The 15,264-nt window shown below is 43.9% G+C and overlaps 1 protein-coding gene across 6 annotated transcripts in view; it reads right to left on the bottom strand.

The window, feature by feature from the left end:
* SETX (senataxin) overlaps positions 1–15,264 on the bottom strand; it is an 86,367-nt gene that overhangs the window by 4,762 nt on the left and 66,341 nt on the right. For 2 of the 6 annotated variants that reach the window (XM_059410468.1, XM_059410470.1), the window contains 7 exons: positions 14,058–14,207; positions 12,710–12,817; positions 9,504–9,691; positions 8,354–8,446; positions 6,533–6,697; positions 2,423–2,521; positions 1,295–1,382 (listed from right to left, as the gene is read on the bottom strand). In XM_059410468.1, coding sequence (XP_059266451.1) covers positions 1,295–1,382; positions 2,423–2,521; positions 6,533–6,697; positions 8,354–8,446; positions 9,504–9,691; positions 12,710–12,817; positions 14,058–14,207 — 891 coding nt within the window. Of the gene's footprint in view, positions 1–1,294; positions 1,383–2,422; positions 2,522–6,532; positions 6,698–8,353; positions 8,447–9,503; positions 9,692–12,709; positions 12,818–14,057; positions 14,208–15,264 lie in introns of those variants that run through there. The other 4 variants (XM_059410471.1, XM_059410472.1, XM_059410473.1 and 1 more) reach the window with 4 other exon arrangements.

Genomic DNA, 15,264 nt, shown 5'->3' with positions numbered 1-15,264 from the left:
AAAACAAACCAGCCCAAGGGATACACTGGGAGTTTTCCTATTGTTCAGGGTGCAGACGCCCCAGCTCCCTGCCTGCTCCTGGGGGCTACCCCGCCCCGACTCCGTCCTGCACAGTCACGACCTGCCCATCCCCAGTCTCTCCACGGGGCACGATGCGGCTGCCAGGGCACAAGCAGACTCCTGGGTGCCCAAGGGGGCAGTGAAAACAGGGGTGCCCAGGAAGTCTCCTTCAATCAGGGTGTCGCTAGGAGACACACAGCTCTATCTTTTAACTTTCAGGATAAAACATTACCAAAATTCAACTGTGTAAAAAAATAATTCGAACGGGTTCATCAACTGATGAGAAACCACTTTTTAACACTTAGATCCTCATGGTACAAGGGAAAACAATTCTATAAAAAGTCGGACCAGGAGTCCAATTGTTTCCAATGGATTCATTTAAGAGTGATGTAAAATAAAGTTTTATTTTACAATATCAGTATTTGTAATATACTCAAAATCTTAAACAATACTTAAACTTACCATAACAAATTTTTGATATCAACTTAAAAATAGGTGGTATGCAGCTTTTAAAGAGTCCTTCAAGGGGGCACACAAACTACAGAAATTGAAGACCACAGATGTAGGGGAAAACGGAATGAGAAAGACTGTGTTTGAACTCCCTCTGGTGGTACATATCAGAAAACACGGGGAAAACTAGCTGAAAAAATCCAATGCATTAGCTCCGCTCCTCTACTATCATAACCACTGACTTTGTGAGACACAAAAATGCGAAGAATTCAAAGCTAACGATCGCTAGCGAGGGAAGCAGCAAACACCCGCGCCGGTGAGCTGTGCTATCACCAACGGAGGCCGCACTCTTGGTCGGATGCGAACCCACCCCGCCTCCCCCCACCCAAGCGACACAGAGCACGCAGCAAGCTCCCAGTGCCAAGACAGAAAAGATCCAAGCTCCCTCGAGCTGGCGTTAAGCTGGGCCAGTAACAGCCACAGCAGCTGACTGTCCGCTGAGTGCCAGCAACTGTGCTAGCACTTTCCACATGTGGGTGGCTTTACAGAGCTCAACAGTCCTAGGACAGAGACGTATTTTTTTTTTTAAATTGTCACTGGGACAGGGTGAGTGGTTTACATCTGCGAAAGCTCCAGGCAGAAGCTCCAGGCAGCCAGGGGAAGCAGCTCACTGTTCTGTAACCCGCATCAATTCCGCACTCATGGAAAATAGAGACAAAAGCTCAACCCAGTATCAGTCACGCTGGGCGAGCTCCAGAGCACTCTGCTCCCAGAATGCACCTACCATGAGGGTCCTTAAGTGTCCAAGGATGAAGAGGCTGTACTTGGCTCGTGTGATGGTGACGTTCAGTCTCTGCAAACTTGCCAGAAACCTAAGTGACAAAAGCAAAGTTACTTCCTGCCGCAGAGTGACTTAGCATGAGTGCGGGGACACAGACGCTGCTTCAGACGACTGTCCTGGGGCTCCTTCTCCTCCTTTAACAGTGCATCACTTTCTCCCTCTTCCCAACACAGGGTCCCTGGCAAAGCAGCCATTCCCGTTAAAACCTGGAAACGAAAAGCCTGGAGCTTTCCTTCAAAGTGATGCATCCGTCTGCCAATCTTGTGTTCTGCCTTGGAGGAGATACTGGGAAGTTTAAAGGTGGCGTTCTTAAGCTCTAGAGATGTCCTAAAAATACGCTACTAGTCAGTTATTCGAAATCTGTGTGAGGATCAGTAAAGTGCTGTGGAGGCAGAGCAGAAGCACGCACATATCAGGAAAAGGTACCACCAGATCTGAGGAGGGCTCGGAGACAACAGAACGGCTGTGTCAAGAAGGCGACTGTTCTGCTCCACGGGACGCCCCAGAGATGCCAGGGCCCCACCTGTCCATGCAGACTCTCCGAACGGGCGGAGGGAACTCACGTCACTGTTTCCTTTAAGAGCAGGGAAACACATTTCTAAACTGCGAATTTCACCCATTCCTCGAGAGCAGGAAAAAGCAGCCACACGAGTGTCCGGGCTCTGGAACTTGGAGTCTCCTGTCTGTCACTTGCTACAGTGTCCTTGACATCTTCAGTGAGTAAACGGACAGGAGCTAAGGTTTACAAACTTAGCAAAGCACAAAAACACAGGGAAGATGAAAAGCCCCTCCGTGACAGATCGTGGAGAGGACAGGCCGACTACCCCGAGCCAAGAGATGGTCACTCTTAGGAAGTGAAAGAACAGACTGCCCTTGGAGGCAGGTGACAGACAAGGTCCAAGAGAAGCAGACGTGACAGCGGATCAACTCTACAAGTGAAACAAGAACGTTTCATGATGTGACCCAAGTTTCTAACAAAGGAAAATACTGCAACGAGTGGTATTCCCCAGCAGCAATCGGAAACAGATGGGACTCGAGATCACAGACAAGTGAAGAGCCGGTGACACTCACCCAATTGAGCCCTGCACGGTATTTGCTCGGACACACGTGACAATGACACAATCCTTCTGCCGGCCCTGGAACCCATCCACGGTATCTACTTCTGCTGGCCTATTTATAGAACACAAACATGCTTATCGGAAACCGCTAGAATACTTACTAAACATGCATATTTATACAGTGGCATTTTTCAGCTTTTTCACTCGATCTTTTAGCAGAATATAATTCATGTAACCTACAGGTCACCACTCTTGAGTGGAGCATTTGGTGGTTTCTCGTACACCCGCTGGGCCATGCAAACATCACCCCCGGGTACTTTTGCAGTTCTTCCGCCTGGACCTATTAGCAGTTAGTCTCGATTTTTCCCTCTCTCCAGGCCTGGCATCTACGACAGACAGACTTCGTGTCTGGAAATGTCGTATGAATGGAACCGTACATATGTGGCCTTTCCTGCTTGGCTTCTTTGACTTAGACCATGCTCAGGGCTCCTCCCTGCCGTGGCGTAGAATGGCCCCGCACTCCTCTCAGGGCTGCGTACTTGACTCACAGATGCCCCATGGTTTATTTACGCACTTACAGTGGATGGACATCTGGGCTGTTTTCCCTTTGTTAGCGTTATGAACAACGTTGCTGCAACACTCACGTCTGAGCTTCTGCGCAAACGTTTTTTCAGTTTTTTCAGGGATATACCTCAAAAATACAGGTATTCTAGGCTTCACTTTTTTTTTTTTTGAGAAACGGAGAAAGCATGCATGTGAACGATGGGGGAGTGGGAGAGGGAGAGAAAAGAATCCCAAACAGGCTTCACGCCCAGCACAGAGCCTGACACGGGGCTTGATCCCACAACCCTGAGACCAGGCCCAGCCCAAGCTGAAATCAAGAGGACACTTGACAGAGCCACCCAGGTGCCCCTATGCTTTATTCTTTGAGGAACTGCCAAAATGTTTTCCACCGTGATCTACCATTTTAAATTCTCACCAGCAATGCAAAAGGATTCCAATTTCTCAACATCCTTGCCCCAACCTGTCCCTCACTGTCTGGCTTTTTATTCGTTGTTCAGACGGGTGAAAAGGGATCTCACTGTGCTTTTGATCTGCATCTCCCTAATGACAAACGATGTGGAACATTTTTTCACATACTTGTTGACCATTTGTTTACAACCTACTTTTGAGAAATGCTATTCGAATCCTTTGCCCATTAAAAAAAGTAGACTATTTAACTTTTTGAGTTGTGTGAGTTCTTTATATAATTCAAATGCATGATTTGCAAGTACAGATTTTCCTTGACCTAGGATGGCGTTACATCCCAATAAACCCACCATGAGTTTAAAAACATCCTAAGCTGAAAATGTAATTTATTACACTTAACCTACCGAACACTGGCTTGGCCTGGCAGACCTCAGATAGGCTCTGAATGCTTACATCAGCCTACAGTTCGGCAAAGCCTGTTTGTAAGTCATGTGACTGCTCTGGAACCAGGACAGAATGGCTATCAGTGTTATCAGATGCGCCCTCTTGACTGCGGTGCTGACCGGGAGCAGTGGCCGCTACTGCCCAACAGCATGAGAGAGGATCGTACTGCCTGCCACCGGCTGGGGAAAAGATTCAGATTTGAAATCTGCAGTAGAGCTTCTACTCAATGTGTACTGCTTTGCCACCATCATGAAGTTGGAAAATTCTAAGTCAAACCATGGTTATTCAGGAACTATGCGTCTATTTTCCCATTCTGGGGGCTGTCTTCTCCCTTTTTTGATGGTGTACTTTGACATGCACAAGTTTCTAAATTTTTATGAAGCCCAGTTTATCTATTTTTCCTTTGGTAACTCGTGCTTGGGTGTCATGCTGAGAAACTGCTGTCTCATCTGAGGTCAGACAGGTTTATAGCTCTGAACTTTATAATTTTACGCTTAGATTCAGTGCTCTAACCCACTCTGAGTTCATACACTGTATGCTGTGGGACAGGAGTCAAAATTCATTCTCACAGCATCTGGGTTAAGCTGGGTTAACCTCAGCCGGTTAGGCTTCCCATTCTTGATCTCGGCATGAGCAGGTCATGATCTCAGGGTGGTGAGATGGAGCCCGTGTCTGGTTCTGCGCTGGGCACGGAGCCTCCTTTAAGATTCTCCTTCTCTCTCCCTCGCCCCTCCTTCACCCCACTTGCACACTATTAAAAAAAAAAAAATTCATTCTCTTGCATATGGAGATCTAGTTGGCCCAGCACCATTTAAAAAAAGACTATTCTTTCCCAAATGAATGGTCTTGGCACCCTTGTTGGAAAGCACCTGGCCATTAATGAATGGGTTTCTTTCTGAACTGGCAATTCTAGTCTACTGGTTTATAGGCCTATCCTTAGGACAGCACCAGTCCTGATAACCAGCTCTGCCAGGAAGTTCAGAAAGAGCAAAGTGTGAACCCTCCAACATGTAGTTCTTTTTCATGATATTTGGGGTATCTTGCATTTCCACATGAATTTTAGGTTAAGCTTGTCCATTTCTGTAAAACAGGCAGCTGGGTTCTGCCAGAGACAACACTGACTCTGTAGGATCAATCACTCTGGGGAGTGCTGCCCCCTTAACATCAGGAAGTCTTCCGAACCACAGACAAGACTGTCTTTCCATTTATCTCAGTGTTCTTTAATTTCCTTCAACAACGTTTTGTATTTTTTGATGTTTTATACACCTTTACTACATTCATTCCTACTTTGTGCATTTTGATGCCATTACAAACGATTGTTTTTTAAATTTCCTTTTCAGATTGCTCGTTGCTACTGTAATACAAATATAACTAATCTCTGTATACTGATCTTCATCCTACAAGTTGGCTGAACTCATTAAAAATGAATAGTTTATGTGTTTTTTTATATAAAATGTCCTGCCAACTATGAGAAAGGGTAGTTTGACTTCTTTTATAATATGGGTGCCTTTAATTTCTTTTCTTGCTCGATTATCCTGCTTAGAACCTCTAATACCGTGCTGCCCAGCAATGGTGAGAGCAGGTGTCATTCCTGATCCTGGGGTGACAGGATTCAGCTTCACCATCAAGTAGGTTAGCTGGGGATTTTTCATAGATTCCTTTTACTAGGTTGAGAAAGTTCTTTTCTATTCCTAGTCTGTTGAATGTTTTCATCATGAAAGGTGTTGGATTTCATCAAATGCTCTTCCTATATCTACTCAGATGATCATGTGGGTTTTCTCCCATTATTCTATTAATAACGGTGTGTCACACGAGTGATTTTTTTGTATATTGAACCAACCTTGCATTCCTGAGATAATCCCACTATAGTCTTGGTGTATTATCCTTTTAATATGCTGCTGAATTCAGTTCCCAATATTTTGTTGAGGATTTTTAACATCCATATTCATAAAGGATACTGGCCTGTAGTTTCTCTCTTCTTGTGATGTCTTTCCATGGCTCTGGTATGGTAATATTGGCCTCATAAAAGGAGTGAGAAAGTCTTCCCTCCTCTTCTATGTTTTGGAAAAGTTTGAGAAGGATTGGTGTTAATTCTGATCTTAATGTTTGGTAGAATTCACCTGGTCCTGGGTTTTCCTTTGTTGGAAAAGTGTTTGATTACTAACTCCATCTCTTTACTTTGTACAGGTCTGTTCAAATTTTCTAATTTTTCTAGAGCCAATTTTGGTAGCTTGTGTGTTCCTAAGTTAAGAAATTTTTGAATTAATCAATTTCCAATAATTAATCTTTGATTTTACTGTCGAGGTAAGGAGGAGACAAAAACATGAGCTTCACCCTGTACATAAAGGCATGAAAAGGATTAAATACTTTATTCTAAGTGAAAGTGTTACTTTGTAAATCTTACTAGAATGAGAATTCAGATTAACAAGTCACGGAACTAAAGGAAAAGGCTGAGGGTTTCTCAGTCGGGTCCACTGCCAATGGTGGTGAGGACACTGCGACCAGCAGGAGGTACTCTGGCGACGGCTGGTCTGCAGGGCCAGGAGTGTGAGTGTTCCCTACCCAGCACGACCAAAGCCTTGAGTCTCCCCCTGCCGTATCACCACGGCCTAAGACCATTTCCTAGAGTTAGGTTTCCTTTGATCCCCTCCTTCTTCTTTTTAATTCAACAGAAAAACTGGAAATATCTGTAAAAATAGAGATGCCTCACCCTTTTCTATCAAATTCTTTGTCCAAATCCTTCTGAATCATCGTCTTCTGAGCCTTGTAATGGGTTATTATGCCAATGTTCCGGAAAGTAACATCCCTTCTTTTGTCTTTAATAAGTTTAATTATTTCCATTACCAGTTTTATTTCTTGAACATTTACATATGAGCTAAATAAGATGAAAAAAAAACAAAACAAAACACATCAAAACTAATAGCAGTCCAACTGCTAGCTTCAGTCCTACTTTCTTTTCCGTTACAGTGAAGGGCAGGCAGGTTAAGTTTCACCTTTATTCAGTCATCAGCGGCTCAAAGAAGCTGTTATAATGACCATTAATACTGCACACGTGCAGACCTATAACCACCCAGTGAAACAGAAGATGTAAGAAAGAAAAGATTCTGAAATCAACCGAAGGTCACTCACCGTTCTCATTTGTTGTAACAGGGATAGCAACAGTAAGAACAAAAGCATTTACGATAACGCAGATATGAATGATCAACAGCTAAAACTAAGAAATTTACTATCTTCCACACACTGAAAAAAGTGCTTTAGTCATTTATCTTCCTTAATTCCCCACCACTGGCTGTGCAAACCACGTACCACACAGCCGAGGTGTGATGCCGTCCACACCATCTGAACGAGACACGGCCCCTAGAGAACAACATGGAATCCTGCAGTGGGCTTGCCTCCTTACTGGCCTCGTCCTGCTCTCCCTACCCACCTCCTGAACTACAGGGACCCCTTCACTACCGCTCTAGGAGCTACATGCACTGCACCTGAGGCCACCTTACTGGTCTCACTTCAAGGGCCTTTAATACCCACAATCTTAACTTCCGACTTAAGTTTAAGTCTATAGAAAATCCTGTTGGGGCGCCTGGGTGGCTCAGTCATTAAGCATCAGCCTTCAGCTCAGGTGACAATCCCAGGGTCCTGGGATCGAGCCCTGTGTTGGGCTCCCTGCTCTGCGGGAAGCCTGCTTCTCCCTCTCCCACTCCCTCTCTCATTATCCTGTCAGATAAATAAATAAATAAAATCGTAACCCCCCCACCCCCCCACCATTAGCCAGCTAGCTCTTCCACCCCTGAAGTCTAATTTACTTTCCTTGGTCACCTCTCAGGTGAACCCTCCTCTGTGACCCTCCCCCCCACAGCGCTTAGGATCAACCGCTTCTCTGTGTCCCTAACTTCTTCACTCCATGTCTTCTCCCCGCACCCCGGTAGCTCAACTAATACATAACCCTTCCTGAGGAAGGGTTTTATCAATAAGGCACAGAGCACTCAGTGCCCCCTGTATTTCCCTGTACTCCACGCTGGGACCTGCGCTAACCACTTTTTCTCGTGCCCCACAAACCACATGAGTATGTTTCCTTATTCACAATCCCACATATCAGGTACTGGGTGCCCTGGGTCTCCCACCTTCATTCAAACGGGTCTACACTGATCCTCGCGCCACGTAACCCACTGGAATAAGTAATAAACCTGAGGATTCCCATTTGTGTCTGTGTCTCCTCTTAGATCACAAGAGCCATGCACAACAGCCATATCTGTTTTACAACAGCTATGATCTTAGCATGTGTTTACTCAAGTGTTTACCATGATAGCGATTATGATCCCCATTACATGATTAAGAAGAACTAAAAGGCCGAAATGTACAGAGAAAGATATTAGTTAATTTAGGGTAATAAAGGAAAAGCTAGTAGCTTAGCTACAGAATGCCTGTGCCCTGACACAAGGCAAAGAGATGTATGGAAAATGTTTTCCATGTAAATATGAACAAAAATAACAACTCTGGGACTCTCCCGGGGAATGAAGAGAGGAGAACATACTCATTGTCCCGTCTTTCTGAACCGTCTCCAACATCGAACACCAGGTAAGGTTGAAATGGCCAGTCTGATGAACAGCGACTGGTTTCAGTCTGTCTACAAAAAAAGCAGCCACCATTCAGAATACAAGTTACAAGAAAATATTTTATTTTTATTAACATTTTTTTGTTAGGGAGGGAGCTGGGGGTAAAAAATACCTACCTTATTTTATCAAAATGTGTTTTAGTAAAAGGTAAAAAACAGATTGTATTTCTGTTCTGGGCCAGGAAGAGTGATCTATGCAATTAAAGATAACTGTAATTAAAAAGTCACTCCCAATACGATAAGTGAAAAAAGCCAGCCAGAGAATACAGACAGTCCACAACTTAGGATGGTTCAACCTACCATTATGTGACTTAACTATGGTGCAAAAGCAATACATTTTGGTGGAAACTGTACTTGGAATTTTGAATTTGGGTCTTGTCCGGGGCTAGCAACACGCAGTACAATCCTCTCACGAGACACTGGGCAGCAGCGAGGCTCCACTCCTGGTCAGCCCCACGGTCACGAGGGTAACCAACTTCTACACTTAACAACCATTCTGTCTTTCACTGTCAGTACAGTATTTGATAAGTTATATGATAAGTTATATATAAGTTATATAACCAACAGTTATAAAGCAGGCTTTGTGTTGGAGAATTTTTACCTAACTGTAGGCCAATGTAAGTGTTCTGAGTACACTTCAGTAGGCCAGGCTACGCCGTGTTCGGTAGGTTACGTGTATTAGATGCACTTTTGATTTGTGATACATTTATTGGGACATAACTCCGTCATAAGTCAAAGATCCGTACTATGCTGAGTATAGTGTGATTCTTTTTTTCAAAAATTTAAAAACTAAAAAAGTAAAATAAGATATGCATAGTATAAGGACTAGAAATAGCTATACCAAAATGTTACCAGTGATTATTTCTGGGCAGCACAAATAAGAGTCATCTTCCCCTCTTCTTTTTTATCTGCATTTGCTAAAATCAACATGGCTTTTGTAACTAGAAAAAAGTACTAAACCTCTGTTATGCTTTTTAGGTCACACTTAAGAACACAGTAAAACAGCTATTCTTCCTAAGCAGCTAAGCCCACAAATAAAACAAGCTACAAAGCCACGAGCGGAACTCACCTGCTCGTCTTCAAGCTTCTGTTGTAAACATAGCTGGAGGGGAAGAGACAGATGTCCGGGTGCATCCGGTACTGAACGGTGAGCTGCAGGACCGGCAGCCGGCCGACCACGCTGTGCTCCACGCTGTCTTCCAGCAGCTTGTAGAAGCGCGCCATCATTGACTGGTCATAGCCGTACTCCTGAGCTTTCTGGAAAGGGCGAGAACAACGATCTCCAAGCATTTGTTCATACTTTCCCCACTGCTGTAAAAACAGTGACTGAGCACTAATATGTATGACCAAGAAGCAGATTCAGAGAAAGATGTTTCTGACTTCAGGCCTTGGAGAGCCATGTAGCTCGACTGTTAACAGTTTATTCAGAAAACCCATATACTGCGGGGTTTGATCTCGGGGACGCCTGGGTGGCTCAGTGGGTTAAGCTGCTGCCTTCGGCTCAGGTCATGATCCCAGGGTCCTGGGATCGAGTCCCGCATTGGGCTCCTTGCTCAGCAGGGAGCCTGCCTCTCTCTCTGCCTCTGCCTGCCTCTCTGCCTGCTTGTGTGCTCTCTCTCTCTCTCTCTCTCTGACAAGTGAATAAATTAAAAAAAAAAAAAAAATCTTAGAAAAGAAAAATGTGATCTCGGGCACCTGGCTGGCTTGTGAGCATGTGAGCCTTTATCTCAGGGTTGTGAGTTCAAGGCTCATGTTTGGAGTGGAAACTACTTACTTTAAGAAAAAAAAAAAGGAAAAGATGTGATCTTGTAATGACCACAAGTAAAGCTATTTTGATGCTAACAGAGGTCACCTGAAAGAATCAATAATAAAAGAAACAAAGAACTGCGACACAGATTTTAACAATTATATCTAAGGTGTTCTCTCACAAACAGAAATACTGGTTGTCACTGTACACAAGTCTTATAAAGACCAGTCTCCCCATGTATCCATCCGTCCGTCCGTCTATCCAACATAACACTGACCATCTAGAAGTTAGGGTGCCGAGACTGCTGGGTAAATTAGACCAAATGTCACAGAATTTGTATTTCAGTGGAGAAGAAAGACAAGTGACAATAATGACTAAATTGATTTCATAAACCTGTTAATGAGTTAAGACCTGAAAAATTAGTGACCTAAGAGACAAATGAAGAGAACAGTTTTAATGTTATTATAGCTGTGCCTTGGGATATACTTTTCAATGTCAAATCATAGAAATACTCAAAAAGTACTGCGTCTTACATAATCTAGAAACAAACGTGCACTGAAGAACACACTAAGACAATGGAGACGGGATGGCCACACGTGATGCCGCGGAAGCCGTGCACATGAGGTTCCAAAACCTACTTCACAAATTAGGGGAGCTGTCGGTGATTCTGTTCATGGAGAATAATCAAGAACCAACTCACACTGCATTTCTTTTAAATAACATGGTGTTCTGCAAATTTACGGACTGAACTTCTTGAACTCAGCATGTAGTGAAAACGGATTGTTGATGGGCCCCAACTTCACTGCTTTGGTGATGGATAAAAACAGCAACAAAAATGAGAAAAATCTGCTTGGGCTTTTTACTATTATTATTATAGAAATAATATGGGCTTATTGAGAAAAATTTAGAAAATTATAAAGTTAATTTTCTCAACATGCTTTTCTGTCCACCTGTTTCTAAGAATTACTGGGAACAACCTAGTTGAGTATTTTAACAGATTTTGCTGGGCATTTGTTGTGTGTTTATTTATTTCTTTCCATCAATAGTCATCGAGTGCCAGCCTAATTCAGGCACTGTTTTAGGCGCTGGTGTTAAAACAGTGAAGAGAACAGACAAGAGTCCCTGCCCTTACGGAGCTTGCATGGAGGGGTAACAAACAGTATATAAGTTGCTAAGATGTGGTATGTCAGGTGGCTGGAAGGTCTGTGTGTGGAGGCTGTATGTATACAGGGTTTGCTTTAAAGGGGGCAGAAGCATTCCGTGCCGGGTTGTCTTTTTTCCTAGTCTGTAAAAAGATCAGGAATATCCTTCTGTGTTAGAACACAGAATCTGCATCATCTTGTAGGATGTACTCAGTTTTTTTCTACAAGTGGAACTGTTACTTTTTCTTTTTCCCCAGAGAGATTCAAAATAGGTTTGGCTAACTTAACGAGTACATCAGCTTCTGGGGACGTAGATGAAACTGTTGAATGTCTACTACTAACATTTTATTTAGTTACGCAGACCTATTTAAAATCACGTATAGAAAGAACCTATGATTTAGAAAGTAATACCGTTTCCCCCCACTCCTTCCTATCTAGTCCCAGCGTGGTCGTGCATGTGTGCTCAGATGTCAAAGAGCTGCGCTATCATTTTCAATAATCCAAAGTCAAAACACAGTAATGACAAAAAAAGAAAAACCAAAAAACCAACCAACCCGCTGGCTTTCATTCCACAACTGAACAGAAAAGCTCTGAAATGATCTGTTCTCTGGGGTCATTTATGCAACCACCACTCTGTACCAACAATCCACGGATCAGTGAAATATTCAACTATTATTACATTCAAAGCCATGGTCTACACCTATTCAGATTACAAACCCTCTACCAAACGTCCTGATTCTGGCGTGCATTGGTAGGAGCTCTCTGTGGTGAGGGAGCAGAGAGGGCGGGCATATTCCCGGCGCGGGCTGTTTCCTCCCACAATGAGGTTCACGGGCCCCTTTTCCTGACACTGTACTTTCAGAGGACAGGAGAAGCACTTTTTTTTTTTGGTATGACAGGACACAAAATTCTAGCACTGGAAATGTACTCTTAAGAATACATTTAAAGTACTCTTTATAATGTTTTCAAATATATACATTTAAATATAAATCAGAAGATTAGGAAACTTCTTCTAAAATTTTTCTTCTATTATTGTTTTGGTGTGTGTGTTACTAAAATGGATTGGATACAGCCCTTAAAACAGCTGCGCACTGCCTTTCCCCAAGAATGAGCAGGCCGCACACAGAACATGGTCGTTCTCGCCTTCGCCTTCTGGTCTTGGGCACCCACCCTGCTCATGTCACATGTGCACAGAAGCACAATCAGGAACACAGGGACATTTTTACAGACTCTTACTCTTAAAATTCCAACAGTGTTTCCCCTTTCTTAGCCATTCCCTCCTTTTCTTTCCAAGTAAGAGATGCTGATCCAAGAAAGACCCCTCCAAACACAGTAACAAAGAAGGCCCTTCCACTTTTAAGTAATATGAACATGAAACTAACTTACCATAGAAATGACCGTGGGAGGGAGCTGTTTCGGATCTCCCACGAGGATGAGCTTGTTACAACGATGGATGAGTGGAGTGAGAGTCTCAACCTCACAAGACTGCCCGGCCTTGAGAATAAAGTACATAATGAGAAGGGGTTCTTAATCACCTTTGCCGTTTCTTTATCCGTGTGCACTTTATCTAATTCACAGAAGTTCTAACATTCAGAAAAGTATCACTTTCTCTTTCTGCACTGAGTATCAAAAATAAGGATTTTGGGGGGCGCCTGGGTGGCTCAGTGGGTTAAAGCCTCTGCTTTCGGCTCAGGTCATGATCCCAGAGTCCTGGGGTCGAGCCCTGCATCGGGCTCTCTGCTCCACGGAGAGCCTGCTTCCTCCTCTCTCTGCCTGCCTCTCTGCCTACTTGTGATCTCTGTCTGTCAAATAAATAAATGAATTCTTAAAAAAAAAAAAAAGGATTTTTGAGTGTACTTATTGTGATGAGCACCAGGTGACTGAAATAACTTAAAAAAATAAGAAAAATAAAGTAAGCAAAAAAAACAAGGTTGGTTTTTTTTTTTTTTTGGTTAGAAAATAAAACAACAAAGAAACAAACACTCTCGACAGCCAATTAAGAACCACCACCGCAGAGGCGCTGTGAAGCCGGCACCACTCGGGCACCATGACCGCTCGGGAACCAGCCGCCAGCTGGAAGGCATGTAATGCCCCAGTTCTATGTTCTTTGTTCCTTCTGGGCACATGCCCAAGGGAACTGCATGGCTGTGAGTCCCCCTCTCCCCGCCACCCCCTTTCTTCCTTGCTCCCCGCAGGCCTCATCATCTGCAAGACTCAAGTTTCTCTTCAGTGCCATTTTCTCCAATTATTTTCATCACTTCCATGATGTCTGTTCTTTCGTTTGGTGAAAACGGATCTTGGATTGATCCTCTGTATCTCGTTTTCTGCGTCTTTTGTCTTCTGGCTCCACATTCTGGCAAACAGTAGGTACCCAACAAATGCTTGCTCAATGAATGAACTACGGATAAAGGATGTTAGCTGAAAATATTGTGGCTCAGAGCTGTCCAAAGTTATATTAAAACTGCTTCAAAAGGGAACCAGAGCTGTTCCAAGCAGAAGTGAGATACTCCTTGGGAACGATCTGTTGGAACAGTCAGGGATTCCAGAATCCCAATTCTGGAAAAGCCGTTTTAACTGTGAGGGGCTGTCAGCAACACATTCCAACATACGAGACTACACACACAGGACAGCAGGTAAACACCAGTGGCCCACGGACCCTGCTCTCCCTAGGTCAGCGGCAGCAAAGACCCCCAAGACTCGGCCCTCACAGCACCATCCAACTGCGCCAACTGACCTCATCCACAATGACACAACTGAAGGGGACACCCCCTTGCCCACGAAAAGCAGACTCCAGCAGTAAGCCACCACTTGTGCTCAGTGTGCAGCAGATGACATGGGACTCCAAGATGATGATGCTCTGTGTTTTTTGTGGGCGTCCTTGAACCTAAGACAACAAATAAAGATGAATCAGTATTTTCACTGTATATAAATTCTTGCTTATGGTAGGCCCGTTTTTACTGTAAAACATCCACCATTTATTATACGATAAAAATATTTAGTGAGCACAGAGGTCCCAGGAACCTCAAATCTAGAAAACGGCACAAACGCTCAAGACGATCAGAAAACAGCCGGGATAGCACCGTGTAGCGCAGCACAGTCTAAGCTCAGAACAGGAGTTAAAGCTCATTAGGAAAAATTTATTCAGGCTTGATTTGGTCAAAGCAAATTATAATCCTTACAGCAGATGTACGTGGGCAGGTACAGAACGCATAGAGACAGTGGTGAAGCAATTATCAGAGTTAAACTAGGGTCAGAACTCAGCTTGAATACACATTTTTCTGTCGGTTTTTAAGTACACAACGCTGTTCCTTCTTTTACAAAGGCTTGTACCAACACCACCGCCTGTGAAGAGGAGGAGCTCTGTGCTCACGCGGTAAGAAAGGCCTCCTCAGTCCGCCGCCACCGTACAGAATGCTTCACGGTGCGGGCAGTGCGCGTCCCATCTAGGGTCCAAGCTGATAACCCAGCGATCTCATCGGACTCAGTGAGCCCGTACCGGCTTATGAACAGGGGCTCATCCCTGCACATCTGGTCAACCACAGACGTGGACTGCCAACCACGTGTGGAAGCATCAGGGAGATGGTGGCAACCATGGCCCTCGCAGGGGCACACGTGAACGCACTGTCACACACCTCCCTTCTCAGCCACCCTTTGAGGAAAAGTGCCAAGTACAATGAATTCCGTGGGCCACAGAACAAGGTGGCGAGGAGCAAACCCACAGTATATGCAGAATCCGATTTCAGTAAATACAGACTTCAGCCTTAAATTTGGGAAGGAATTTTGGGCTCAGTTTACAATTTAATAAAAATCTTTCCACATAACTTTTTATTTAAATAACCAACAGCTAATGGAAATATGAATTAAGTTCAAATGTTATTTATTTAGCTCTACCAGAAAGAGAAATGCATTCAAGAGAAAAATTTCAGCTTAAAAATACTAGT

The sequence above is a fragment of the Mustela nigripes genome, chromosome 9, assembly GCF_022355385.1.
Source record: "Mustela nigripes isolate SB6536 chromosome 9, MUSNIG.SB6536, whole genome shotgun sequence".
NCBI classification, from domain to species: Eukaryota; Metazoa; Chordata; class Mammalia; order Carnivora; family Mustelidae; genus Mustela; species Mustela nigripes.
Note: the sequence above shows the minus strand (reverse complement) of the source record. Positions and strands in the feature narration are given on the sequence as shown.